The 25,203-nt window shown below is 54.9% G+C and overlaps 1 protein-coding gene and 1 long non-coding RNA gene across 3 annotated transcripts in view; one reads left to right on the forward strand and one right to left on the reverse strand.

Moving 5' to 3' along the window:
- Positions 1-3,099: 3,099 nt before the first annotated feature.
- Positions 3,100-12,543, reverse strand: LOC147579744 (uncharacterized). The gene is made up of 3 exons (XR_015252062.1): positions 12,222-12,543; positions 4,961-5,363; positions 3,100-4,863 (listed from the first exon to the last, which is right to left on the reverse strand). It is a non-coding gene; the product is annotated as an uncharacterized LOC147579744 (long non-coding RNA).
- Positions 4,042-25,203, forward strand: part of ASB2 (ankyrin repeat and SOCS box containing 2) — a 28,501-nt gene continuing 7,339 nt past the window's right edge. The window contains exons 1-6 of one of the 2 annotated variants that reach the window (XM_086708905.1): positions 4,042-4,247; positions 10,936-11,025; positions 14,155-14,321; positions 15,129-15,284; positions 17,607-17,852; positions 20,364-20,535. In XM_086708905.1, the coding sequence (XP_086565031.1) occupies positions 4,042-4,247; positions 10,936-11,025; positions 14,155-14,321; positions 15,129-15,284; positions 17,607-17,852; positions 20,364-20,535 (1,037 nt within the window). Of the gene's footprint in view, positions 4,248-9,213; positions 9,688-10,935; positions 11,026-14,154; positions 14,322-15,128; positions 15,285-17,606; positions 17,853-20,363; positions 20,536-25,203 lie in introns of those variants that run through there. The other variant, XM_086708906.1, reaches the window with a different exon arrangement.

The following is a 25,203-nucleotide window of genomic DNA, read 5'->3' on the forward strand; positions in this document are numbered from 1 at the left end:
CCAGCAGAATTTTCTTTATGTGTCTTTGGACAAAGCTAGGCTATAGATCCACCCTAAACGAGTCACTGGCCAAGGGGGTGAGATCATTCCAACTGGCTTGGAATAATCATGATTCATCCATGGGAAAGGGCACTCTGTTGTCTGAAGAGTTCTGCTCGGGCACTGCTCTGTTGTCTGTTGTTCTGCTGTCAGAGGAGATGGGGGAACTGGATGTTGGGTAGGCGGTCATGAGGGTACAGTAAACTTTAACCAGGCATTCTCTTCCCATGGCCTCGGGAAGAGGACCCAAGGTCAGGTCCACACATGAACTGCTGACCACAGCCCAGAGGGAGAAGTTGTAGCAGCAGGATACTTCTTGGAAGAAACTAGGCAGGCATCCTGGAAGAAGAGACACACTCGATCTGGGCCTTGAGGAGTGAGAAGGGATCCTGAGGAGTGCAGAAAGGAGGAAGATGAGTCGGCACAGCCCAAGCCAGGGCGCTGGGGTGGGAGCCGCAGGTGGGTTGGGGGAAAGGTGCATCTTCGCCTTACCTGGAAGGTCAGGTGTGCTGGGGGAACGGGTGCAGGGAGAGGAAGAAATGGATTCAAAGGGCTGGAAGTCCCGGGCAACAGGTGCAGGTAGAGGAGGGACTTGGTGAGGTCTGGGGTGTGGGTCCTCAGAGGGGACGGTGGGTGGGTGGGGCTGGGACACCGCCGTGAAGGCCACTGCCGAGGCAGGCAGGAGGAGATCCAGGCCTGAGCCAGCCAGGATGGGTGGAGAGAGGCAGACAGAGGGGAGTGATAACCAGCGAGACTGAGGCAGGGCACAGAGTCATTGTTCCCAAATGCCTGTGTGCCGCTCGCTTGCTGATCTGCTGTCTTCAGACCTGCAGCCTCCTCTACTGTGCTTGAAAAGCCCAGACCTGCTTCATAATAACTTTGCTAGTGCCGGACGGAGCAGTCGTTGTGACCCTCAGGGCTGTTACCAGAATTAGAAGGGTATCTATCAATATCAGGGTATTTTTTTTTTAACTTTTTTAATGTTTATTTAATTTTTGAGACAGAGCACGAACGGGGGAGGGTCAGAGAGAAGGAGACACAGAATCCGAAACAGGCTCTAGGCTCTGAGCTGTCAGCACAGAGCCCGACCCGGGGCTCGAACTCACGGACAACGAGATCATGACCTGAGCCGAAGTCGGCCGCTCAACCGACTGAGCCATCCAGGCGCCCCTCCTGCTTTATTCTTTATTCTCCAGTTTTTCTCCTAAGTGGTGGTTTCCAGTCACCAGTGGAGCTTTTCAATAGAGGTGTCATCCCTGGGCCACACTCCCAGAGATTCTGACTTCATTGGTCTGAGACAGGGGGTCCCAAGCACCAATACTCTTTAAAACCTAGTTTGTATACTTTTTAATGATTTTATTTTTTTATTCTTTTTTAAAATTGTTATTATCCCTTTCCAATAGGCTCCATGCCCAACATGGGGCTTGAACTCACGACCCCGAGATCAAGAGTCGCATGTTCTGGACCGACCCGAGCCAGCCAGGCACCCCTACTTTTTAAGTAGATGTGTTATTGCAGTATGATGCGCTCACAGAGGTGTGTAGATAAAGATCACGCTTGAACAGTTTCCTCGCAAAGAGAACCGACCAACCATGTTACCACTTAGCTCAAGAAATACCAGGGGTGCCTGGGTGGCTCAGTCGGTGGAGCGTCCGACTTTGGCTCAGGTCATGATCTCGCGGTCTATGAGTTCGAGCCCCGCGTCGGGCTGTGTGCTGACAGCTCGGAGCCTGGAGCCTGCTTCGGATTCTGTGTCTCCCTCTCTCTCTGCCCCTCCCCCGCTTGCTCTCTGTCTCTGTCTCTCTTTCTGTCGCTCTGTCTCTCTGTCAAAAATAAATAAACATTAAAATAAAATTAAAAAAAAAGAAATACAGTGCGGTTGGCTCCCCAGAAGTCTGGCCCATATGTCTTCCCAGTTAGTAGCCACCAAAGGTCACCGTTGTGACTCCTGTCACCACAGTTTAGTCTTCCTGTGCTGGCCCTTTGTATAAACGAGTCATGGATAGATGCTCTTTATGATCCGACTTCTCTCGCTCGCTATGGTTTGTAAGAATCGTCCCATTGTGTGGAGTGGTGGTTTGTCTATCTTGTTGGTGCATCACGCGAATACACCCCAACGCGGTCACCCATTCAACACTCAACCCATTCAAATGTTCAGAGACACTTAGGTAGTTTCCACTCAGTTTTCTTATGAGTGGCACTGCTGTGAATATTTTGGGGCTTGTTTTATGGTGAATGCATGTACATGGTTCTTTTGACCCTAGAGCTGGGACTGGAATTTGGGGGTCACAGGATGCGTTTGTTCAGGTTTAGCAAATGCCATCAATTTTCCAAAGGGCTTTTTACCATCTGATACTCCTACCAATGGTGGTGGGTGATCTGGTCGCTTCACATGCCCCTCCCCCCACCCCCCAACCCTTGCTATTGCACATCTTTTCCATGTGGGCCATTCTGTTGGGTAGACAGTGGTGTTGTATTAGGATCTTAATTTGAACGGCCTCCCAAACACTTGGGAAGTCCGGCATCCTTACATCTGGTTCTTGGCCACTTGGATACCCTCGGGCATCGGTTAGCTAGAGCCGCAAGGATGCTGTGTAACGAAGCACCCCAACCAAGCACTTATTCTCATGCTGTGGGTCTGCGGGTCACTGCAGCTGGGCTGATGTAGACTTCCGGTTGCAGTCTTGGCTGGGAGGGGCTCCCCTGTGCGGGTTGGGCTCAGGCTGCCCCAAGTAGGTCCACTCTGGGGCCCAGCTAACGGGCAGCGGCTCCGGGGCGACACAGACCCACTGCACGTGCACATGTCAGTAGCTGCTTTACCAGGTCTACCAACGTTCATCGGCCAGAGGAAGTCACAGGGCCAAGCCCGATCTCAGCGGGAACAGGGATACCCTTGCCTCCGGGGAGTGGGGAGTGAATATTTGCTAAACAAACCAAATTATAGCACTGGTATTTGGGGTAGTTTTCAAACGGCCTCATGGGTTCTAATGTTCCGCCAGGGCTGAGAACTACTGACCTACAGTCACACTGCCTGTTCGCCGGTCAAAACAGAAAGCAGGCTTCGTTGATTTGACTTTATTTCCGAAAATGAGTTGATTCAACCAAAGTCCACTTCTCCCCGAGGCAATTTCTTTCAAGAAGAGAGTCCTTGGAATTCACACGGCAAATCGTTTTAATGATTGGTTTTAACTAGATCCTGCGGACCCAAGGGGCAGGCCCATGTCTGATTGATCTCTAACATTCTCAGCCCCGGCCCAGCACAGAGACCAGGAGACGTGCTGGAATGGGAGGTTGTTGGAAGGAAGGAACATAGACATTGTTGTGTAATCTCGGTGACGGCAGGGATTTTTGTCCATTGGCATCATTTTTATATCGCCAGCGCTTAGAGGCGCACCTGACACGGAGTAGGTGCTCAATAAATACTCTGTCAGTTAGTGAAGCATGCATGCACGTGTAGATGAGCTGTCTGGGACGGAAAAATGAATGGTGGGCAAGCGGATGGTTGGTTGCATAGAGAGATGTAAGAGCGGGTGAATGGGAAGGTGGGTGGATACATGGATAGGTAGGTGGACAGATAGATCAGGGGACGGGTCACGATCGGTTGGATGGATGATTAGGCGGTTGGATAAATGGACAGATGTAGATGGGTAAATGAGTAGGTGGGTGGACAGATGGCTGCACGGGAGAATGAATCAACGGGCAGATGGGCAAACGATCGGATGGATGACTAGACAGGTGGGTGTGTTGATGAGCAGACGAGTGGATGGAGAGATGGGGAGCTGAATGGATGTTTGAGTGGATCACGTGACAAAATGAATAGATAAACAATGATCGTGAGCTTGCCAGAGGAAAGCACAGCCTTCCCTGCTGGTAAACATAACTCTCTTGCCAAACTGTTAGTGACCAGGATGGTTTCGGTCTCGTCACAGGGCTTTCTGACTTACTGCTTTCTCCTCCCCTCGGAGTGCCTCTTCTGGAGGCCGGGGTGAGAGGCAGAAGAGAATGACCATGGAGATCAGCGCTCGGGGCGGACAGCGTACCATTGGGAATGAGGAATACAGCCTGTATAGCAGCCTGAGCGAGGACGAGCTGGTCCAGATGGCCATTGAGCAGAGCCTGGCTGACAAGACTCGGGGCCCAACCACGGCTGAGGCCACTGTGTCCACACGAGCCAACCGCCAACCTGCCCATTTCTACCCATGGACCAGGTGAGCGAGGAGAAGCCAACTAGGATACCCGTGAGGTGCAGATCCCAAACGCTGCTAACCCAAGACCAGAGCCTCGGTCTGTGGGGTACCTTTTTACAGCTTAAAGACTCACGTTTGTTATCGAAACTTACCGAGGTTTGACAGGCCAGGCACTCTAGTAGGCGCTATACTAGTTTTGCCTCATTTAACCCTCTTAAAGACCTTCCAGGAGGCTCTCTGCTATATTCCCATTTTATAAAGGAGGATACGGAAGCTCAGGGCTGGTAACTAGTCCCAGGTTGCACAGCTAGTGGATGGTGTTGCAGAGACTGGAACGATCCGGTTCCAGAGATCATGGCTCGGCTTTGTACCACTGGCTTTATATTTGAATGCGGTGGGGTTGATGTTCTGAGTCCTGAGCAGAGCTCCCCACCTTACCGATGCAGTCTTCCTGGGAAAACACGTCTGAGAAGCAAGGGACATTTGCCCAGCAAAGTCACCCATTCCTCCTTGGCTCTGGCTCCCCTGTCTCAGCAGGACCTCAGTGGCAGGACCTCCTGGGGCAGCACCGTAGAAATATGATGGGAGCCACCCCCGAAGTTCCACACAGACAATTCTGAATCTCCTAACAGCCACACTACACACAGAAAGACAAAGAGGTGAAATTAATTTAGGTGGAAAATATTATCATTGCCACGTGTCCTCAATAGGAAAATTACGAAGGAGACTTTTACGTTCTCTTTGCCCTACCAAGTCTTTGGAATCCAGTGTGCGCTTCGCCCTCACAGACCGTCTCAGTTCAGGCTAGCCGCATCGCCACGGCTCACCAGCCACATGTGGACAGCACAGATCCAGAGGGTACCTTCTTTGCAGGAGGTGGGAACCAGAGAGGTAATCAAGCATTGGATCTTAAGATGCTTTTAGGAAGGAAAGCTGTGTTTAAAAATGCTCTGTTCCTCCCTGAATCCAGGTCAAGTCCGTATTTGGGGGTGGTGGTGGTGGGTGGAACAGTTATATTCTGTGGCCACAGGACACGGGCCTCAAATCTCATTGTCTCCAGGGGCGCCTGGCTGGCTCAGTCAGTGGAGTGTGCAGCTCTCAGGGTCGTGAGTTCGAGCCCCTGGTTGGGCATGGAGCCTACTTAAAAAAAAAAAAAATCTCACCGTCTCCAGCAGCCAGCTGACTTTCTCTGTGGCCTTGGGCAAGTCCCGTAAGCTCTCTTAGCAACAGGGGACAGACCGTCTCTAATATCCAGTCTCAGTTGACAGGGTTGAAGGTGGGTGGTGGTACCTCCCAGCCCTGTCCTGATGATCGCCACCAGGCGCTCCCCAAAGTGACTTTGGCCCTTGTTGAGGCTGGACCTCCTCTGCCAGGCAGGTTGGGCAAAGACTCGGGCTGCCCTACACCGAGGAACCCCTTCTAAGGGGGAAGATGGGCAGCCTCCTTGGGCGGTGGGAAGGAGTAGCAGGCACCAGGTTACTGGGCTGCACCTTGAGGGTGTCCCATTCTGGAACCCAGCCTTAGAAACAGAAGTGACTTCATGGCCGGTGCTCTGGGAGGCCCTGGTTCCTGTTCCGGCTGGTTCATCCTAAGTCAGACCACAAGTTCCTCTTTCTCAAGAGGAGATCAGATAGAGAGAACATCCCCTGGGGTATCTGCAGCCTTCTCCCCAGTGTGGGGGGGCCCCACCCCCCGGCCTCCTGGGGACACTTACAAACATTAGAACCGAGTGGGCTCGTGGGGTCCGGACCCTGACCTCCTCTTTCCTCTGGTGGGCAAGGAAGGACAGACCCACCATGGGACACAAACCCTTATCCAGCCTCCTGAGACAAAAGCTCTCACAGAGGAAGGGAAATGACTTACCCAGGGTCGCACAGCCATCACCTAAGTTCCAGGCACAAGTAATACAGGGGAGGGGATTGACCCTGCACCTTCTCACTCCTGATGGGAGCTGAAATCTCCCAGATTCAGCTCTGCCCTTTCATCTCTGGAAGACGGGCAGGCTTGGGTCCTGCTGGGGAAGCCCATGCCTCCCGCACCCCCCGCCCCGCCCCAGATGCACACTGAGTGCTTTCCATGCGCCCAGCACACAGCCTTTCAGCTAATCCTTCCAAAAGCCGAGCAAGGTGGACATTTCTGGGCTCGATGTTATAAACGTGCGCACAGCAGGACCAGGAACAGAACCGACGTCTGTCCCGCTCTGCCGCTCGGACGCTTAACCAGCTCTGCCCATCCTGCAAAGGCCTCTTTCCGTGCCTCTCCTTCCTCCGCTTTGAAGTGGGGTTCGGGTCTCATTACAGCCACCTCCTACCCACAGAGTTTCAGGGTCCCCAATGGCAAGAGACACACCGGTTTGTGCCCACATTCCCAGACATGGCATTTCAAGAAGCACAGGACCCAGTAGAATCCTTTTATCCCCAAATAGCAGAGTCGCCATCCAAAGCCCAGAGTAGGTGTCGGGACAGGACATCATACATGTCCCAGGGCTCCACACGGCTGGCTCCTTCTCAATGGAAGGTCACCTCCTCAGCAAACCCTGCCTGATCACCCTTCCAGGTCAAACAGGTCTCCCCCTTACTCGCTCCCTTGGCTGTTTCCTTCATCGCCCCGACTATGACTTACAGTTTCTATGTACTTGTTTCGGCCACGAGGGCAGGGGCCTCACTCATCTTCCTTCCTGTGAAGCCTCTTGTCTAGCACACAGCTCTTGACCCATAGCAGCCACCAAATGGCTGTCTGTGAGCGACTATTGGGTGAATAAAGGAATGTATAGAAAGGTAGCAGAGTAGAGTGGAAAGGGAAGTGGGTTTGGAGGTTCAAATCCTTCTTCTGTTACATATTGGCTGTGTGACCTTAGGCAAGTTACTTAACCTTTCTGAGTCCCAACAATCCTACCCTTAAAATGGTAATAACAAAAACTTGCCTAGCCGACATGCAGTGTTCTTATGAAAAGCAAATAAAAATGGCACCTTCTTCACATCTCCCGGTTTGAGGTGACCTTCCCCCACCTCCTCTCTGAGCACCCAGAGCGCCCACGTCATGACCGCCTCTGTTTCATGGACAAGCTTTTGCGTCACTATAGGAAGGCATTATCTAGCCTCCTGAGAGTGTCCCCAACTATACTATACAACCTCTTTGGGGACAGGGAGCAGATATTGCCTACTTTGGTATCCTCAGTGCCCGGCAAAGGGCCTAGATTGTTGTAGGTGCCCAAGAAATGTTTTGAGGCAAATAACTGCATTTCAAAACCAATAAAATGCTCTATAAATATAATTTATTGTTATCACCTTGTGACCAAAATGGCGACTGTGGACGCAAAGGTCAACTGAGACTTCGGGGTCCTAGAAATGAAAGCCAGATCCACATCCCAGAGAAAATGTAACGTCCCCTTCTAAAGCCATTTTTTTCCAATTTGCTTCTCTCCCACCACGATGTAAGGGATGAAGTCAGAAACATGCATAGGGATCATCTGCTGAACTCTGGCCCCCTGAGGGCTCCCTGAAAGGCAGACCCAACTTCCCATCCCATGGAGAAGTAGGGTTCATGCAGCCATGAACCAGAGAGCCCAAGGTTACGATGATGGACCAGCCCACAGTGGGCCCAGGAATCTGGGTCTTCCCAGTATTTAAACTTCTGCGCGTTTTTAAGGTTACATTTCTAAGATGACAACGGAGGAAAGCATAAAGTAGAAATTTGTTTGGGTTGATGTGTGCACAGCTGCAGAGAATTCAAATCAAACCACCCACACCGACCGTGCTCTTAGGAGGTGCCAGGTGCCTTCTTGGCACCTGGATGTGAATCAGGCCTCGTCCCTCTCCTCCCCAAGTTTGCAGTCTAACAAGGGTCCCAGATGTACACAATGGTCCAACAGGAAGGGCGCAGCAAAGAGGCTTGCCTCAGTTTCAGAAGGACACAGAGAGGGTCGATTCCCTTAGTCAATCAGGTGAGTTTTGCAGGATGAACAGGAGTTCGTGAAGTAGGCTGGAGGAAGCAAACCTCTTTGAATCTCTGGTTTGAGCCACCGGTGTTCAGCCGGGTCCAGCCGAATTTAATGCCCTCCCTGGGGTTGTCAGCTCTCGGAGAAGTTGGGGAGCCTTGTCATTGCAGCCCAGGTCCCCACTCTCCCTGAGCCTGACCCGTGTCTGGAGTAGGGGCCAGGACTTTTGGTGACAGTGCTGTACTCCTGACCCCCCGAGCTGCCGCCTACGTGAAGGACAGGGGCCCTACCTGGGCCTCTTCCAGGGCATGACCTGTGCCCACATCCTGCTAGGTTTCTCTTACCTCTGATGACTAACCCCGGTGGTTTTCTCTGCTGGGAATTCCCCCCCTGCCTCGGGGCTGAGGGGAAGTGGGGCCCGCAGCCTTGACCGGACCGGCTCCCCATGTAGCGTGAGGCTCAGCTCAGCACTCGGTTGCTCTGAGCGCTTGCCCTGCCCATCCCCCTAAAGCCGAGTTCACAACTGACCACAGGGTTCCAGGAGGAGTCCCTGCTCTCTTTCCCCCCTCCCCGGAGACTCTATGGTCTGCATCCCGGGCCCTGGCACAAGGCTTGGGACGGAGCAGGGAGTGGGAAACTCTTGTTGCACGGGACTCGGTCTCCCTGCTTCCTCCTCTGCGAAGCGGGAACAACATCCAGCTGGTGGGGAGGACAGAAGTGAGGCGAGGCCCTGCACGGTCGTGAGGGACATCCCTGTCACCACAGCTGTCACCCCCAGCCGCCTCGCCATCCCTGTCTTGCTGTAGTTATTTTGCCATCAGAGATAGTCCTGGTCTTAGGGTGGTGTGATGGGTTTTTATTGGTGCTTATCGTCTTGCTAAAAACATCCTGACAGCAGTAACACACGGGCCAGTGATGAAGGTGGCTGGGACTCCAGGATCCTGCGCAGACCGAGACCCAGAGCTTTGTCAGGACCACACAGTGGGGGGGGGGGGGGGGGGGTTCTGTGAGCTGGGCCCCAGGCCGCCTTCCACCCTGCCCAGCATGCTCCGCTTTCCGGGGGGTGGAGAGGGGCCTCGGCAGGGCCAGGCTTTGCACAACCACCCCCTTCCCAGGATGTGGTCTCTTAGATCTGTTTGACACGCAAAGTTTCCACGTGAGTTCATTTCAGCAAAGGCTCCTCAGCTACAGAAGCAGTGGGGAAACCCCCCTGTCCGGTCGCGCCTCCACATCTAACAAATGAGGAAACTGAGGCACAAAGGGGGGCGGGGGCTTGCTCAAAGTCGCAGGGCCGGTCAGAGTAGAGCCCTTAGAGCCAGAGACAGGATGAAGAGGCAGGAGGCAGGGGCATCAGGACCTCTGCAGACAGACCTGAGTCGGCCTCTGCTCTGCTCAGCTGCGTGCGAGCCCGGGGCAGTGACCCACCTCCCGGAGCCTCAGTTTACCCGTCTGTCAAGGGTGAGGACGTTGGTACCCGCTCTAGAGGACTGATGGATGGGAGCACACAGGTGGTGGTCAGGAAAGGTGAGTAGTAACATTCAGAAGAGCACGGAGGAATGCAGTGACAGTGAGGAGAATGAAGGTGGCCGGCCTGGCGGTCCCCCCCGCGCGGAGATGGCCAAAGCAAAGCGGGCCGGCTTCCTTGCCTTGCCTCCGCCCCTCTCCACCATGACCTGGCCTTGCTGAGGGCACCCACAAAATCTGCAGCTTCTGGCCTATCTTGGAGGAGCGTGGGCCTCCTCAGGGTCACAGTTCTAGCACCTGCAAACGCCACAGGGTGCTGGTCACACGTAGCAATGTCCTCAGTCCCACAGGGCACCCCCGAGGGGTGCGGGGGAACCAGGCCAGGCCTCCTGGAGTGTCCATGGCACCTGGCACCCCAATCAATTCGATCTGTGGTGTGGCCACCACACCCCCTTTCACCCCTCTCATCCTCACCAAAGCCCAAGGGGGTGGGGAAACTGAGGCTCGGAGAAGTGAAATCATGATCAAGTTAGTGGCGGACGTGTGCCGAGCACCCCCGTGCCTGGACCCCAGCTGAGCTCACTCGCTCCAGCCTCACGGCTTCCGACACTGGGTTATGCAGAAAACTAAAACCCAGAAAAGCTCAACCGGTCTGAGGTCACAGGGCCGGAGAGTGCCAGAGCCTAGATTTGAACCTGTGTCCGTCTGACTCCAAGCCCTGGCCCACCCCCCCCCCCGATGGCCTTTTGCTGTAACTTCTGTCCTGCGTGTTCCTGGGACAGCAGGACCCTCTAACGAGGACCCGGCGAGGCGGATGCGGGAGTCCAGACCTGGTTTGGCTTCCCAGCCACGCTCCCTTGTCCCCCCGACAACCTCCAAGAACCTCTTGCCCATCCCTGTTGGGACCCAGCCTGGCCAGCCCGAGACTGAGCCCCTTCCATCCAGGGACCTGCCGCTGACCCTTCTCACATCCTCTCTGGTGAAGAATGTCACCTTGCTTCGTATCTGCCTCCTGCGGGGTTGGCTGGGGAGGGGGCCGTGGGGGCGGGGATGAGGTTAACCTCATTGTTGTCTTATATGGTCATTTAAATCTCCCAGGGCTTCCTCCAAGGGCCAAAAATAATCCGGAGACACAGCAGCTGTGTCCAGCACACAGAGAGGACCCGGCCATCTGCTTTGGTTCAGAGCCCTGTGTCTGTCAGTCTTTCCCCTTGCGATCCCTCCATCCTGGATCCTGCCTCCGGCCATGACCCGCTTCTCTTATGCAGAGTATTTTTCCCTCTTTCACTCCTGCCCTGCACCCTCCAGGTCGACTGTGCCTCCTGAGAACTCGCCTGCCTCGGGCCCCATGGGCCTGTTCCAAGGGGTCATGCAGAAATACAGGAACTCCCAGCTGGCGTAAGTGACCCCCAGCCCCTGAGACCGTGCAAGTTCACTCTTCCACTTAGGGTTAGTGGGGGGTGGGGAGTGGGAAGCAGACCCCAGGAAGGGGGGCATCCTGGAGGGACCTCCCGGGCATATCACTCCCACGTGTGTCCCCCCTGAGACCCAGCTGAGCTGAGCTTAGCAGTCACAGACTCAGTTCAAGACTGTCAGCGGGGCTGTGCCTGTGACTGAGCCCGCAATGCCCCCCACGTGGGCCCCGGGGGACGGAGCAGCCCCGTGGGAGACGGCCCTAGGACCCCCCCCAAAAGCCCAGAGGAACTCCGAGCCGAAGCTGATGAGTCAGCCGCACCTTCTGTTTATCTCAGTTTCCCCCCTGCGTCACCATGGGTGTATCTGAGCACATCTACAACGCTCACGCCCGTGGTCTTTGTTTTGCCTCGTTGCCTGTATTTGTTCAGTGCCAGGCGGTAAAGTCCAGAAATAATCTGGGCTGCAGGAGGGGTTCTGTGTGCCTGGCACCAGGGTGCTGGGCTAGGTGCGTCCTTGGAAAACAGATCCGTGCTGTCCCTTCTCTGCCCCCCTGTATCGACCCCAGAAGCAGCTAAAAGCAAAAGAGGGGCCCCCCATCGCGGGAACCCCTATCTCCTTGCTCCAGTTATGTTGCAGAGAGGGGAGGAGGCAACGGGCCAGTGTTTTGAGTCTCTTCCCAGCTCTTTTCAAACCCTGCCGCCCCGGCTTCCTTGGGGCTGTGGGTGGAATTCTGACGGTCTGGAAAAGGGGGCCCCAGATTCTGGTCTCGGCACTGCTGCCCCTTCCTGTGTGGCTGCCTGTGAGTCGCTGTCCCTCTCTGAATCTCCCCTCTCTGTGAGAGAAGGTTGGAGAGGACAGAGCGGCCTCCAGGGTCGTGTCTAGCTCCTCGGTCTCTGATGGTCTGACACCCCCAGCAGCCTCCCCCTACCTCAGGGCGGGGCTTTGGCTGAGCTCCTAGAGCAGCAGTCAGCATGTGCGCCCGAGAGCTTCAGGGTCCTTGCACCACAGCTGGACGAGAGCCAGGCTGGGCGGCAGGTCCTGGGAGTGTTCTCATGAGACTGCGCATCCCCCACCCCCACCCCCACCCCCCGCCCCGTCCACGAGAACAGCCAGCCCTCCTCTCTTCCACTTCAGCTGGGGTCCCACGGGAGACCTGCCAGGGGAGCCGGGATACATACCCAGCCGGGCTCTTCCTGACGCCAGCAGGGGCTGCTCTGGCCGCTCGTAAGAAGAACTCACCAAGGTGGTAGTGATGGCGTTGGTGGGGACTTCGGGGCTTATCTGGTCAGTTGCCCAGTTTGCTCGTGGGTCTGTAACTTAACCGGCATCTGTGCTCTGAAGCTATTAATAACCGGAGGGGCTGAAAGTCAGGAGGAAGTGCCGCTCACGATGGAGGAAGCAGCTGGGAGGGTCAAGGGGCCGGCCCCATGGACCCTCGGGGCCCATCCTGCCCCCTGACGTGGGTGAGCGCCCTGGGAACAAGGCCTGCCTCCGGTCTCACCTTCTCCATCTAAGAAATGGGAGCACTTATGCAGAACATTCCCCAGGAGTGGGTCTGGGACTCACAGCTGTCCTGGTCCTCACTGACGCAAGGGTGGAGGGAAGGGAGCTCAGTGAATGAATGAATGAATGCATGAGTGAAGTAGCAAAGAAGTTGTCATTCATAGGAGCCCTGAAATCTCTCGGACATTCAGAAGTTTAAGACTGTGCAGACTTCACATGTATTAGTCCTTCAAGGATGGAAGTCTTTCAGCAGCTAAAGCTTCTAGGGGTGAGGGTAAAGGGTGAGGAACAAGGAAGGGAAGACCCCAGAGACATGCTCACTGGAAAGAGCCCCCCTCTGAGGGACTCTGGTCTCAGAGCTGCTTGATGTGCAAACTGGCCCCAAAGGTTCCCGGTAAGTGCTAGCACACTGCACTGAAACAGCTCCCACGGGGTCAGTTATCCATCCGTCTGGGGGCCGGCACTGTCTGCCCGAATCCTCTTGGTAGACATGGTCTCGGTGTAACATTAAATGCAGCCCTGCAAGGCGCAGGGACAGAGGGCTTCCTTCCCTAATTTTCTTTTGGCCACCAAGGAGCCTCGTCTAAAAGAGACCCTCGGTTTCCATCTGTGGAAGTGAACGAGCCTGCCATGTGTCGTAGACTTTCCCTACATGGTGCCCACTTGGAGATAAAGGCGTGGAAGGACCCCGGGTCCTGGGCTGCTCGCAGGGGGACCAAACACTGGCAAGGCTCGACCGGAGCCCCCACATTTACTTGTATAGGAGAGTTTGTCCTCCAAATGCACAAAGGAGGCCGTTGCAAAGAATGTTTTGAACAAGATACAAATAAAATTCCCAAAGAAGCAAGCAAAATGCTAGTAGGGGAGAGGTCATCTTTTTGGAAATGGAAGGATATAGAAGAGATGAAGGAGTGAAATAATCATTTGGGTCTGGAAGTTTCCTTCCTTCCTTCCTTCCTTCCTTCCTTCCTTCCTCGTCCTTCTTCCTTTCTCTCCTTCCTTTCCTCTCTGCCTCTTTCTTTCTTTCTTTCTTTCTTTCTTTCCTTTCTTTGAATATTTACTGAGTACCTATTATGGACCAGACACTGAGCTAGGCCCTGAGAATGAAATCATGAGAGATGGAAGAAATAAAGGTGCTGTCCCTGTCTTCCTGGGACTCATAGTCCAGCGGGGGACACAGATAGCATCAAATAACTGTTCAGAGACACGCAAAGGCCAGTGGTTACATGAGGGCTTAGGACCGGAGGCAGGGAGAGGCTGACCTGGGCCTGCGGGCCGCGCTTGACAGGCCTGAGGAAGCTGTGATGGATAGCTGGTGGATGGATAAGCCAGAGGGGCCAAGGTCAGGGCCAAGGTCGGGGCTGAGTTCCAGGGCACGCCCATGTGGTTTAGGAAGGATTATTCTCCTTATTGAGGAGGACACTGCCGGCAGGGGGCTGAGCACCTGTTCCAGACCAGCAGGGGCCAAGCAGGACCGAGTGGTCCCACAGCCAGCACTGCCCCCGGCCACCAGCAGCCCCGCGTTCCCTCTCCCTGTGGGGAGAAAAGCGGCCCGCCCCTCCTCTGCCGCCTGGATCCTGAGGAGTGCCCCGCCCCTTGCTGTCACAGGCCTGTGGACCCAGTGCTGAAGGCCATCAAGGAAGGTGATGAAGAGGCCTTGAAGGCTATGATCAAGGCAGGCAAGAACCTCGCAGAGCCCAACAAGGAGGGCTGGCTGCCGCTGCATGAGGCGGCCTACTACGGCCAGCTGAGCTGCCTCAAGGCCCTGCAGCAAGGTGAGGCCACAGCTCCGGGTGCAGCCAGGGCTGGGAACAGGACTGGGGGTGGGGCTCCTTCTTTTCCAGAGCGTCAACTGTCTTGGGCAGGGGGAGGGTGAGAGGCAAGATTCTTACCCCCGTGGCAGAGTTAAAGTCACCACACTGGGAGAGAAAAGTGGTTTGTCCCCACCCACCCTGCTGCCACCGCTCTGGGCCTTTCAGGACAGCAGAGCCTAATTCCTAGAAAAGGAGTGGGGGAGGGCTGACTTTTGGGAGAGCCACTACCAGCTTGTTCCAGAATGTTCCAGGGGCTGATGTGGTGTGGAAAATACTGCAGCTGTGCCTATGCCCTGCCAAGGCTGTCCCCCACAGCTGTGGGAACCTGGGCAAATCATGCCTCCTCTCGGAGCCTCGCCTTGCCCCCAAGCCAGATGTGGATAAGGTAACACTTGCGGACAGGACTTACCTCTGCCCTGAAGGAGCATGAGCCCCAGACAGCCCGCCATACGCTAGGGCAGAACCAGTTGTAGGAGACGGAGCTTCTGGCCGTGGCTGGTGGGAAAGGACAGGGTCATTCAGAGACGGAGAGGGGTTCAACCAGGGAAAGCTTCCCAGAGGAGGTGGCATCTAAGCTGAGATACTACAAGTGGAAAGCTGAAACAGCCCCGTGAGAGCAACGGAGTCCAGGGCCAAAGGATGGATGGTATATTTAGGTGGATGCCACACATGTCTGTCGTTGGAATTGGGCAGAAATCGGGGCCACCTGTGTGTTGGGAAGGTGGGAGAGTCTTCCCCCTTCACGAACTCCCTGTCTGTTCTCCCCAGCATACCCTGCAGTCATCGACCAGCGCACCCTGCAGGAGGAAACGGCCCTTTACCTGGCGACGTGCAGGGGACACCTGGACTGCCTCCAATCCCTCCTCCAGGCTGGCGCCGAGCCTGACATCTCCAACAAGTCCCGAGAGACCCCGCTCTACAAAGGTGAGCCCTCCCACAGTGGGCTTCCCTGGGGAAGGGTCCAGAGGGTAGGTGGGCAATTGGGAACATTGCTCCCAAAGTGCATAACTCCCTCCCTAGCCCCCCTTCTCCCCAGCCAGGGGTCTCCTGTGAAGGGCGGATGTCTACGGGCCACGCTACCCAAGTCTTCCTGTGGGCCCGGCCCGCCGAGGAGCGCTGAGGGCCCAAAAACAAAAAGCTATGATCGGTGCCCCAGCGCTCTCCCCGCCCAGTGGGCAGCGACACACAGACAACATAACAGCCAGGCAACAAAGAGCTCGGCATGATGCACCCGGGAGCATCAGGGAGGGCTCTAGCGTTGGGGATGAGCACCCACAAAAGGGGGCGTCGGAGCTGAGCTGGAACAGGAGGCTGTTTCCAGCTGGACAAGCAGAGGGAACAGCATAGGCAGAGGCAAAGAGGTATGAAAGAAAATCTGTACCTCTGGGACATTTAAAACAAACCAGAAACTTAGCCTGGCTCATTCAGTACATCACCCAAGGACACTGGCATCTCTAGCAAAATCTGAATCATCGTAATAGCTGGTATTTACTGAGTGTTTACTCTGTGCCATGCACTGTTCTTCAATTTAATCCTAATATCCATCTACATAGGAGACGGGCATTACATGGGAGGTATCTCCATGTTATAGATGAGGACCTAAGGCACAGAGACATGAAATGAGGCACCCAGGATTTCACATATGCTAGCAAGGGGCAGACCTGGGATTTAAACTCAGCAAGCTAGCTGCCTCACAGTTCATATGCTGAACTATGACATTATAAAGCGTCCAGTTCATGCCCACGGGCTTAAGCAATCAGGCTTGGGTCTTGCACATACAAATATGAGAGGGCCTTTACACTTTGAAAAACGACAGACATCCCTGCTTTCCCGTGTGACTGGTATCCAGTACCTGGAATATTCCACGGGAAGCAGGTGCCTGGCAGCTGGTAACTGGGTCCACTGTAGACCCGAGATGGAAGTGTTTCTCAGAAGTCGTGTCTGCCCAGGCACCAGAGCCATCACCTAGAGGCCGAGCTGCCCAAAGGGAGCTTCCCGAGCACACTGGGCAATTCTCAGCCGAGGCTTGGGCCCTGGTGCTGAGTGCACTTCTCCCACGTGCCAAGTACTGTGCTAGAGTGTTCCATGCACTCCGTCATCCAGTACTCTCACAAGGTCCTCTCAGGAAGGTTTTATTATCTCTGGTTGACAGGCGAGAAAACCAAGGCTTCGAGAGGTGGGGAGCTTTGCCTGGGGTGCTGTTTGAAACACTACCCAGGAAGCCCCCTTTCTCTTCTTGCCCTCACCCCTGCCTGATTCGAAGAAGTGGTAAATTTAGACAAGAGCCCAGCAGCCTCCCTGGTGATAACCCTGGACCAGAGCCAACAGTGCATCTAGGTTCTAGAAAGCAATGAGGCTTGGGGCGCCAGAGTGGCTCAGTCCGTTAAACATCCGACTTGGGCTCAGGTCATGATCTCATGGTCTATGAGTCTGAGCCCCGTGTCAGGCTCTGTGCTGACAGCTGGGAGCCTGGAGCCTGCTTCGGATTCTGCGTCTCCTTCTCTCTCTCCCCCTCCCCCACTCGTGCTCTGTCTCTGTCTATCAAAAATAAATAAACATTAAAAAAAATAAAAATAGAAAGCAATGAGGCTTAAGAGGGAGGTGTGAGCAGATCGAGAAGACTCGACAAGACTTTGTCTTGTACGCAGAAGACAGATTTTACCTCAGTTTAAGCGTGTAGCCTGAGGAAGGGCTTTGAGCAGGGCTTCTGGGACCCTCCACCTCTCCTGGCTCTGGTGATGCAGAGGACTGCAGCCTGTAGCGCTGGAGAGGGAGAGGAGTCAGGGACACCCTGGAACATTCCAAGGGACAGAGACGCTGGGCCTGATTGCCTGAGTTTGAATCCCTGTTCTGCCACTATCTGTGTGACCTTGGGCAAGTCGCTTAACGTCTCTGTGCCTCATTTTCCTCCTCTGTTGGAAGGGGGGTGATAGCACTACATCCTTTATAGGTGACTGGGAGAATTATATTGGAGGGGCCCAGAAAGTGCTTTGAACAGAGTGCCTGCCGCCTAATCTGTGCTACATACACCAGCAAATATTACTGCTATGAGTAGGACTGTTATTTTAGGTGTGCATCCTGGGTAAAGTGCAGGGACTGGAACTCGGGACAGACCCAGTGGATGTCTGTTGACGGAACGTCTGGCGGACGAACGGGTGAATGGACAAATAAATGAATGAAGTCTCGGCCGGCCGGGTCCGGCCAGGGCCCTGCTGACCACCTCGCTTCTTTGTGCCTGGGCTGCAGCCTGTGAGCGCAAGAACGCGGAGGCGGTGAGGATGCTGGTGCAGTACAACGCGGACACCAATCATCGCTGCAACCGAGGCTGGACCGCTTTGCACGAGTCTGTTTCTCGCAACGACCTGGAGGTCATGGAGATCCTGGTGAGCAGAGGCGCCAAGGTGGAATCCAAGAACGCCTATGGCATCACCCCCTTGTTCGTGGCCGCCCAGAGCGGGCAGCTGGAGGCCCTGAGGTTCCTGGCCAAGTACGGTGAGTGCTAAGGGTCCCCGGGTCACGTAGCCCCCGAGGGGCAGCGCCGGGGAGGACCTCAGACGTCCAAGGGGAGGCAAGCTTAGGTCATACTCTGACCTGGGAATAGCATCCTCTTGGAGGCCTGTGTTGAGAAGGGATCTGAGGCCGTGTGGAAGCTCGGTGGGAAGCGTGTTGAGATCCACCAGCGACGCCTGCAACGAGGCACAGGCCGGGGCGGGAGGAATGGCGTGAAACACGTGCCGTCGCTAATCTAGCCCAACATCCTCATTTTACGAATGCGGAATCGGAGGCCCAGGAAGGGGAAGTGACTTATTTGCAGTCACGCAGCAAACTGGTGGTGGAACAAGCCAGACCCTTGGGCTGAGCTGAAGTAATTGGTTGAGGACCTTCTGTGTTAAGCGGGAGCACAGGATAGGCTAATGGGGTTTTCCCCATAGCCGTACGAGGTGGAGAGTGTCCTCATCCCATTCAGTAGATAAGGAGACTGAGGCTCAGAGAGGTGAAATGGTCGCTCACATCAGAGCCTGGGTTCCAACCACACGCACCTGACTCCAAACTGCACGCTTCTTCACTTGGCCACGCTACCCCAGGCCTCGAGAATTGCCATCGTGGGACTTTGCTTGGATAAACATCCACTTGCTCAGCACGCGCCTGAGCGGTTGAGAAAACAAACCCAGGACCCTTCCTTGCAGCCAGGGACAAATCTGGACCGACCCGCATGAGAACAAAGGAGCAGGGGCAGGGTCCTGGGAGCCCAGGCAAGGAGACTGGGCAAAGGGCAGGGTGCTCAGCAGGCAAGGGGAACCGGCCAACTCTGAACATCTGTCCAGCTCTCCTGCCGACAGTCTGAGTCAGGGTCTCGCTCCCTTTGTGGGCTGAGTCCATTTTTAAGGCCAAATATTTTTCTTGTGAGAGCGGGCGGCTTTGCTGGTGGGGTCCAGGCTTCCAGGGGGCCTGACTTCAAGAGCTTGGACCCGTTCACTGGCTTTCCCTCAGGGTGGCGGGGGGGCAGAACCAGCCTCTGTGCCCCAGCCCTTCCGTGCTGGAGAACCGGCCTTTGCTGAGTATCTTCTCTGTGCCCAGCACTGTGCAGGGAGATTGTCTTAGTTTGTTTGGGCCACTGTAACAGAATACCATATGCCGAGGGGCGAACAGCCTCAGGTGCTTATTTATTTCTCACGGTCCCAGAGGCTGGGAAGTCCAAGATCAAGGTGTTGGCAGATTCGGTGTCTGGTGAGAGCCTGTTCCTAGTTCACAGATGGCCACCTTCTCCCTGGGTCTTCACGTGGTGGAAGGCGCAAGGCAGCTCTTTGGGGTCTCCTTTGTAAGGGGACTAGTCCCACTCATGACAACTCCACCCTCGTCACCTGGGCACCTCCCAAAGGCCCCACCTCCTAACACCATCGTGCTGGGGATCAAGTTTCCACCTGGGAATTTTGAGGGGACACAAACATCCAGTCCATAGCAGATAGTAACATGTTTTATCTTCTTAAAGCAACGCGGACTGGTAGGCATTATTCTTCCTGGTCTACAGATGGGAAAAGTGTGGCCCCTAGGGGCTGCCCGAGGCCACAGGGCTTGCAAGCCCTGAAAAGAAACGGCAGCTAGTTCTCGTCTCTTTCCACTAGACCAGAAATCAGTTACCAAAATTGAAAAGTACCAGAAAGCCTGAGATAAGCAGAATGCCTGGGCAGAGCAGAGCTGTGGTTAACGGATGCTTTTGACTTCGGCCCTTACTGACACTTTCCTGCTGTCTCAGCTCTCTTTCCTTCCAGAATACGGAGGGACTGGTGAAGAGACCGTACCTCTTTTCTCAGGGAAACCCATGGGGCTCTGAGAAGGAGATGGGGAAGTTGTAAATGAGGCTGATAGGGTCTGTCCCCGAGTCCTTACCTCTCAGCAGGCTGTAGTGCCCTCTTCAGAGGGGACAGGAAGCAATCCCTCTCGTATTCCTTGCGATGGAGGGCGGAGGAGGACAAATCCCAATTAAGGCGGTTCTTGGGGTCTTTCTTTATTAGGGGGCTCTGCACTCCTAGAGCTGGTGGCTTCCTCAGAACAGGGTCTGGATGCTTTCACATGGAGCGAGGGGGAAGAGCATGGCCTCTGCCATCAGACCAGCTGCCGGGGCTTCCGCCGTCAGACCCCCCGGGGTTCAGGTTTGGGCTCCGCACTTATGACCCCGGCGGCCTGGGGCAAGTTGCGTGGGTCCTCTGTGCTCAGTGTCCTCGTCTGCAACACGCACGTAAGAGTTGTGACTGACTGCACGGAGTGACGCTGCGGATGCAAAGAGAGAGAGCTCCCCTACGGCAGGGTGCCTGGCGCGTAGTAAGTGCTCAGGAAATGCCGGCAGCAGCGAGGCAGCTGTTCATTTCCGAGAGCGCCCCCCCCCCCCCCCCAGTCTCAGGGTCGCAGAGTGGTTGTTACATGATCCAATGCGCCACGGCGGTTGGCACCGTGCTTGACAGTGACCGCCCTGGTCACTCCTCGACCCGCCTTCTCCTTGGCCAGGCGCCGACATCAACACGCAGGCCAGCGACTGCGCGTCCGCCCTCTACGAGGCTTGCAAGAATGAGCACGAGGATGTGGTGGAGTTTCTGCTGTCGCAGGGCGCCGATGCCAACAAGGCCAACAAGGACGGCATGCTCCCGCTGCACATCGCCTCCAAGAAGGGCAACTACAGGTCAGCCCGGGGCCCGGCCACCAATGCTCGCGGCTTCCCCGCCTCACCCACGCCGCTGGAGCGGGGGCCGCGAGCGTCCTGCCCACGGGACCAGGGGGGCTCAGGAGGGGTCAGGGTGGAGGGTGCCTTCCAGGTGGAAAGGAGGAGACTCCCCAGTAGTCGGCAAGCTCGAGCGCGTCGCCTGATTAACCTTCTTCACCCTCTGACTACTGTTAACAATCCTTTTAACACGTCTCCGGAGGTAGATGCCTTTACCTCCGTTGCATCACACGAGGAAGCTAAGGCACAAAGAGGTCAAGTGACTTGCCCGAGGTCACACATCTTGCAGGCGGCGAGAACTGACCCGCTACAAAAGTCGCTTCTACGGGAATTGCACTCAGGGGGAAGGATAGGAGTCGGGGCCAAGGGATATTTCTGTTGGGGGTGCAAACGTAACCTCTGAGGAGGTGCCTGGCCGGCTCGGTCGGTAGAGCATCCAGCTCTTGAAATTAGGGTCATGAGTTCAAGCCCGACGCCGGGCACGGAGCCTACTTAAAAAAATAAAAATGAAAAAGATAGCCTCTCAGGCCGTTAGCAAGCACGTAGGGGATACATCCAATAATCTGAATAGTGCCAATGATACAATAACACAGACAGTGCCAATGATAGTAGCTAGGCTTTATTGAGCACTTACTATCTGCTGCACACTTGGATTAAGACGAGAGAAGCTTAAGTTCTCCGGGAGTGATCTCGGGGGAGGGAAGACACACACACACGAACTCATGACATAATGGAAGAGTGTGGAGAGCTGGGCTCCATAGCAACCCTGGAGGAGAGGGACTCAGGGGGCCCGGAGGCAGAGGTGCGCTAGAGCCGACTCGAACCCGTTCACAGGAGCCGACTGTGCACACGGGCAGCCTGAAATTGGCCATGGTGGTAATGTTTACACCACGGAAATTGCTGGCTACAACATATCAGGGCCCCCTTTGCTCCCCATAGAGCCAGTTGTTAAACGTGCACCACCCCCAGCTGGTGGGGTCACAGAAGACTCTCCAAGGAGGCAAGAGACCCCCAGCTGCATTTGAAGGACGCCGGGGCTCGGCAGTTGCCACTCAACTAGCATTTTCCAAACTTCGTTCACAGACTTCCTTCCTGATCTCAGGCGTCTCTACCCTCATTGCTGAGTATTTTCTTCTGAAGACATGTTTACCGAAAATCTGTTTTCAGAAGGAAACAGCCATCACACTACTAAATTGCTAAAGTTGCCAATTTACAACTGATTTTAAAAAAAGCTTTGTACATAAAATTCCATCCCGTGTACCCCAGACGACACACTCTGGGAAACACAGCCTGCCATCAGACAGAGAGAAGAGGGGAAAACACAGACTGTGTGCGTTGGTGGGGGTGTTGGCTGTGTTTGCTGAGGCAGAGGGAGAAGGGGGTGAGAGTGACATCCCAGAGAATGAAGTGGAGACGGAGAGACGGACCCCCACAGCCCCAGGCCCTGCTGTGCAGGCCGTCTGTACCTAAGGCCACCCAAAGATGCCCTCTCCACCCAATCTGCCCCCACAGAGGAGACCCTGCCTTCTCTGGACTGCAGGGCAGGCTGCAAGTCACAGGGACCTGGGTTTGAATCCCTGCTGAAGCCATGGGGCATGTTTCTGAACCTCAGAGAGGTTTTCCTCTTCTGTAAAATGGGCGATAGTTACAGCTGCCTCATGGGGTTGCTGTTAGGACTGGTGCAATGGATATATGTGGCTTATGGAATGGAAATAAAGTGCCCAGCAGAGTGCCAGGCACACAGCAGGGACCCAGTAGGTCTGTGCTCACTCTCTCCCAGGTTGGAGGAGCCTTCAGTTTTTAGTGAAGCCAAGAGACGGGAGAAAGCACCAAGTCAGGCAGTGGTGACAGGCAAGACACGTTATTTCCCTTCTGCCCCGGGAAACAAACGTGGTTTATCTTGGAGAGAGAGATCCCAAGAATGCAAGAGAAGGAAGGGGCTGGAATCTCCAGGCCCACGGGATCCCTGCACTGGCCTGTAGAGCACAGTCATTCTGGGCTATTTGTTAAATGACAAATCCCAGAACCACTAAACCAGAATCTTCGGGGGTGGGGGCGGGGGCGGGGGGGGGGGGGGCGGGGACTGCTAAGCCTCCATCTTTGAAAAGCTCCCTGAGAAGACCAGATACAGCCCATCTACACCTTTGAGGGAATCGCTGATCTCATACAACTCCTGATTTTGTAGAGGAGAGAGATGGGAAGTGGCTTGCCAGAGAGTGGCAGGGCGGGGACTGTCCCTCGGCATCCTTCGATCACACCCGGATGCCTCAAGTGGACCCCGATGTTGGCAGTCTGGCCCCAGCTGGAGGAGAGGTTGAAGGAGCACCTAAGGATGACTAGGGAGCAAGGCGGGTCCTCTCCGGAACCACCCATATAGACAGTTTGTGTTCCCCCCAAATCTGCTTCGGATTCATGACTCTCAGAGCGATTTCCCTGGTTACCCACCCTCCATTCCCAGGCCCCATTTCCCTCTGCTCCCCAAGACTGAGAGGAGCCAGGCCCTTTTTGAGGGCTGCCCAACAAAGGTTTAAAGCCGTGTTCCCAGCAGCTTCTGCCGCAGGGCCCATGGCCAGGCAAGTCCCGGGCACTTCACTCCTTGGGCATGTGGCATTAATGGCCCTCTCCGCGCTGACCTCCCATGAGCCGCTCAGGGATTTGATGTGACATTCCATGGGCATTCCGCTCTCAGCCACCTGCCAAAACGCCCTGCCCACCTATAGCATGGAAAGCAGAGCCCAGTAGCTGGTCTCTGTGCTCGCCAGATGATGCCATCTCTGTAGCACATTTAACCAGAGGCTTTATCTTCTATTTCATTTCCAGTTTAGCAAAGTCACCTTATGAGATTAAGCTCAACACCAAAGATAGATTAAAAAAAATTTTTGTTATGTTTTTGTATTTGAGAGAGAGGGACAGACCACGAGCGGGAAAGGGAGACACAAGATCCGAAGCAGGCTCCAGGCCCTGAGCTGTCGGCACAGAGCCTGACGCGGGGCTCGAACTCAAGGACGGTGAGGTCATGACCTTAGCCAAAGTTGGACACTTAACCCACGGAGCCACCCAGGCGCCCCACCAAAGACAGATCTATTAAGAAATGGTTTGTGTTGGACAAGACCAGGTGCCCCAGACATCTTTCAAACTGAATTTAGAATAGCACTAAGACCAGAGAGTCTCAGTCTTGGCTACATACTGGAGCCCCACCCGCACCCCACTAAAGGGCTCTAAAAACCCTGATGTTTGGGCCTCACTCACCCCAGAGATTCTGATAGAAGCCGGCTGGGCTGGGCCTTCAGGGTCTCTAAAAGCTGCCCAGACGATTTCACCGCACAGTGTGGGACAGAACCATTCTTTTAGGGTGCATTTTGTCGCTGGTATATAACTTGCCTTTTGGGCCTCGCTTCTGATGCCCTTGTCTTTAACTATTCTTTCTCTTTTACTTCTAATCTCTATCACATTTGCAAGCCGCTTAAAACTTTTTTTTTTCTTTTTGGAAAAAGGGAGGATAGAGAACATGAAATACATTAAATTAAAAGGCAGACTATAAGGCACATTCACAAGCAAGTTAGTATCCCTATTAATTAAAAGGGAACTCTGGGGCTCCTCCCTAGACCAGCTGAATCAGGCCCTGGATGGCAGGGCCCAGAAGTCTGCATCGTGGGGATCCGCTGAGCTGTTCTGAGTCCTGATGGAGAGCTGGCGGTTTGCATCCCTGCTCCAGCTCCTAGTACCTCGGGACAAGAGGTACACATCCACCTAGAAGGGTCCCTCGCGGGCAAGAGTCCTGCTGTGCCCTTGGGAATGTCCACAGGCAGATTCCTCCACTGGTGGAGTCTTTTCTGGCTCAGCATGAGCATCACCTGGGCTCAGAGAAGAGGCAGTCTCTCCCCTCCAAAATACACACACACACACACACACACACACACACACACACACGGCAGGGTCACCACAGTGCAGCCCGGTGGTTTTGGCAGCCGAGCCATCTGTGGGTGACTGGCTCCCTTGTGAAGGTCTAGTCCGCAATCAAATTACACCCAACGCTGACAAAGGTCACTCCACCGTGATCTTGTGACCCAGAATGCCCACGTGCTGCGTGTGCAGGGCAAGTGGGCTGCAGTCACCACGGTGGTCAAGACACCAACGGCCACCGTTTATGGGGTCCCTACTACTCGAGTGATCTCATTTTATCCTGAAGACCAGCCTCAGGGAAAGGTATCAGCGAATTGTGTTTTGTAACCGGGGCAGAGGGATCCCACCTTGCTGGGTTGTTACGACGAGTGAATGCGATAAAGTCCTTAGCTCATACGGTCATTTCCAGGATAAATGAGGTCAGTGAGTAAAGTACCTTGAATGGTGCCTGGCACAGAGGAAATGCTCAGTAATATTATTTAGGAGGGTGGGGTGCTCCCAACAATTCACAGGGGCTCCCTAAAGGGCAGCTATCATCGTCACCATCGTCATCATCACTCTTGTTGTGATTACCTCCCTGTTAAACACGTGGTTCAGAGAGGTTGAGTGACAGGCCTGAGATGGCCCAGCACTGACAGACGACACCGGTGGTGTAACCCAGGTCCACAGCCCCATGTGGGACCCCACACCGCCAGGGGCAGCTTGCTTTGACTCGAAGCTCTCTGC

The sequence above is a fragment of the Puma concolor genome, chromosome B3, assembly GCF_028749965.1.
Source record: "Puma concolor isolate L17-30 chromosome B3, mPumCon1.1.hap2, whole genome shotgun sequence".
Lineage (NCBI taxonomy): Eukaryota > Metazoa > Chordata > Mammalia > Carnivora > Felidae > Puma > Puma concolor.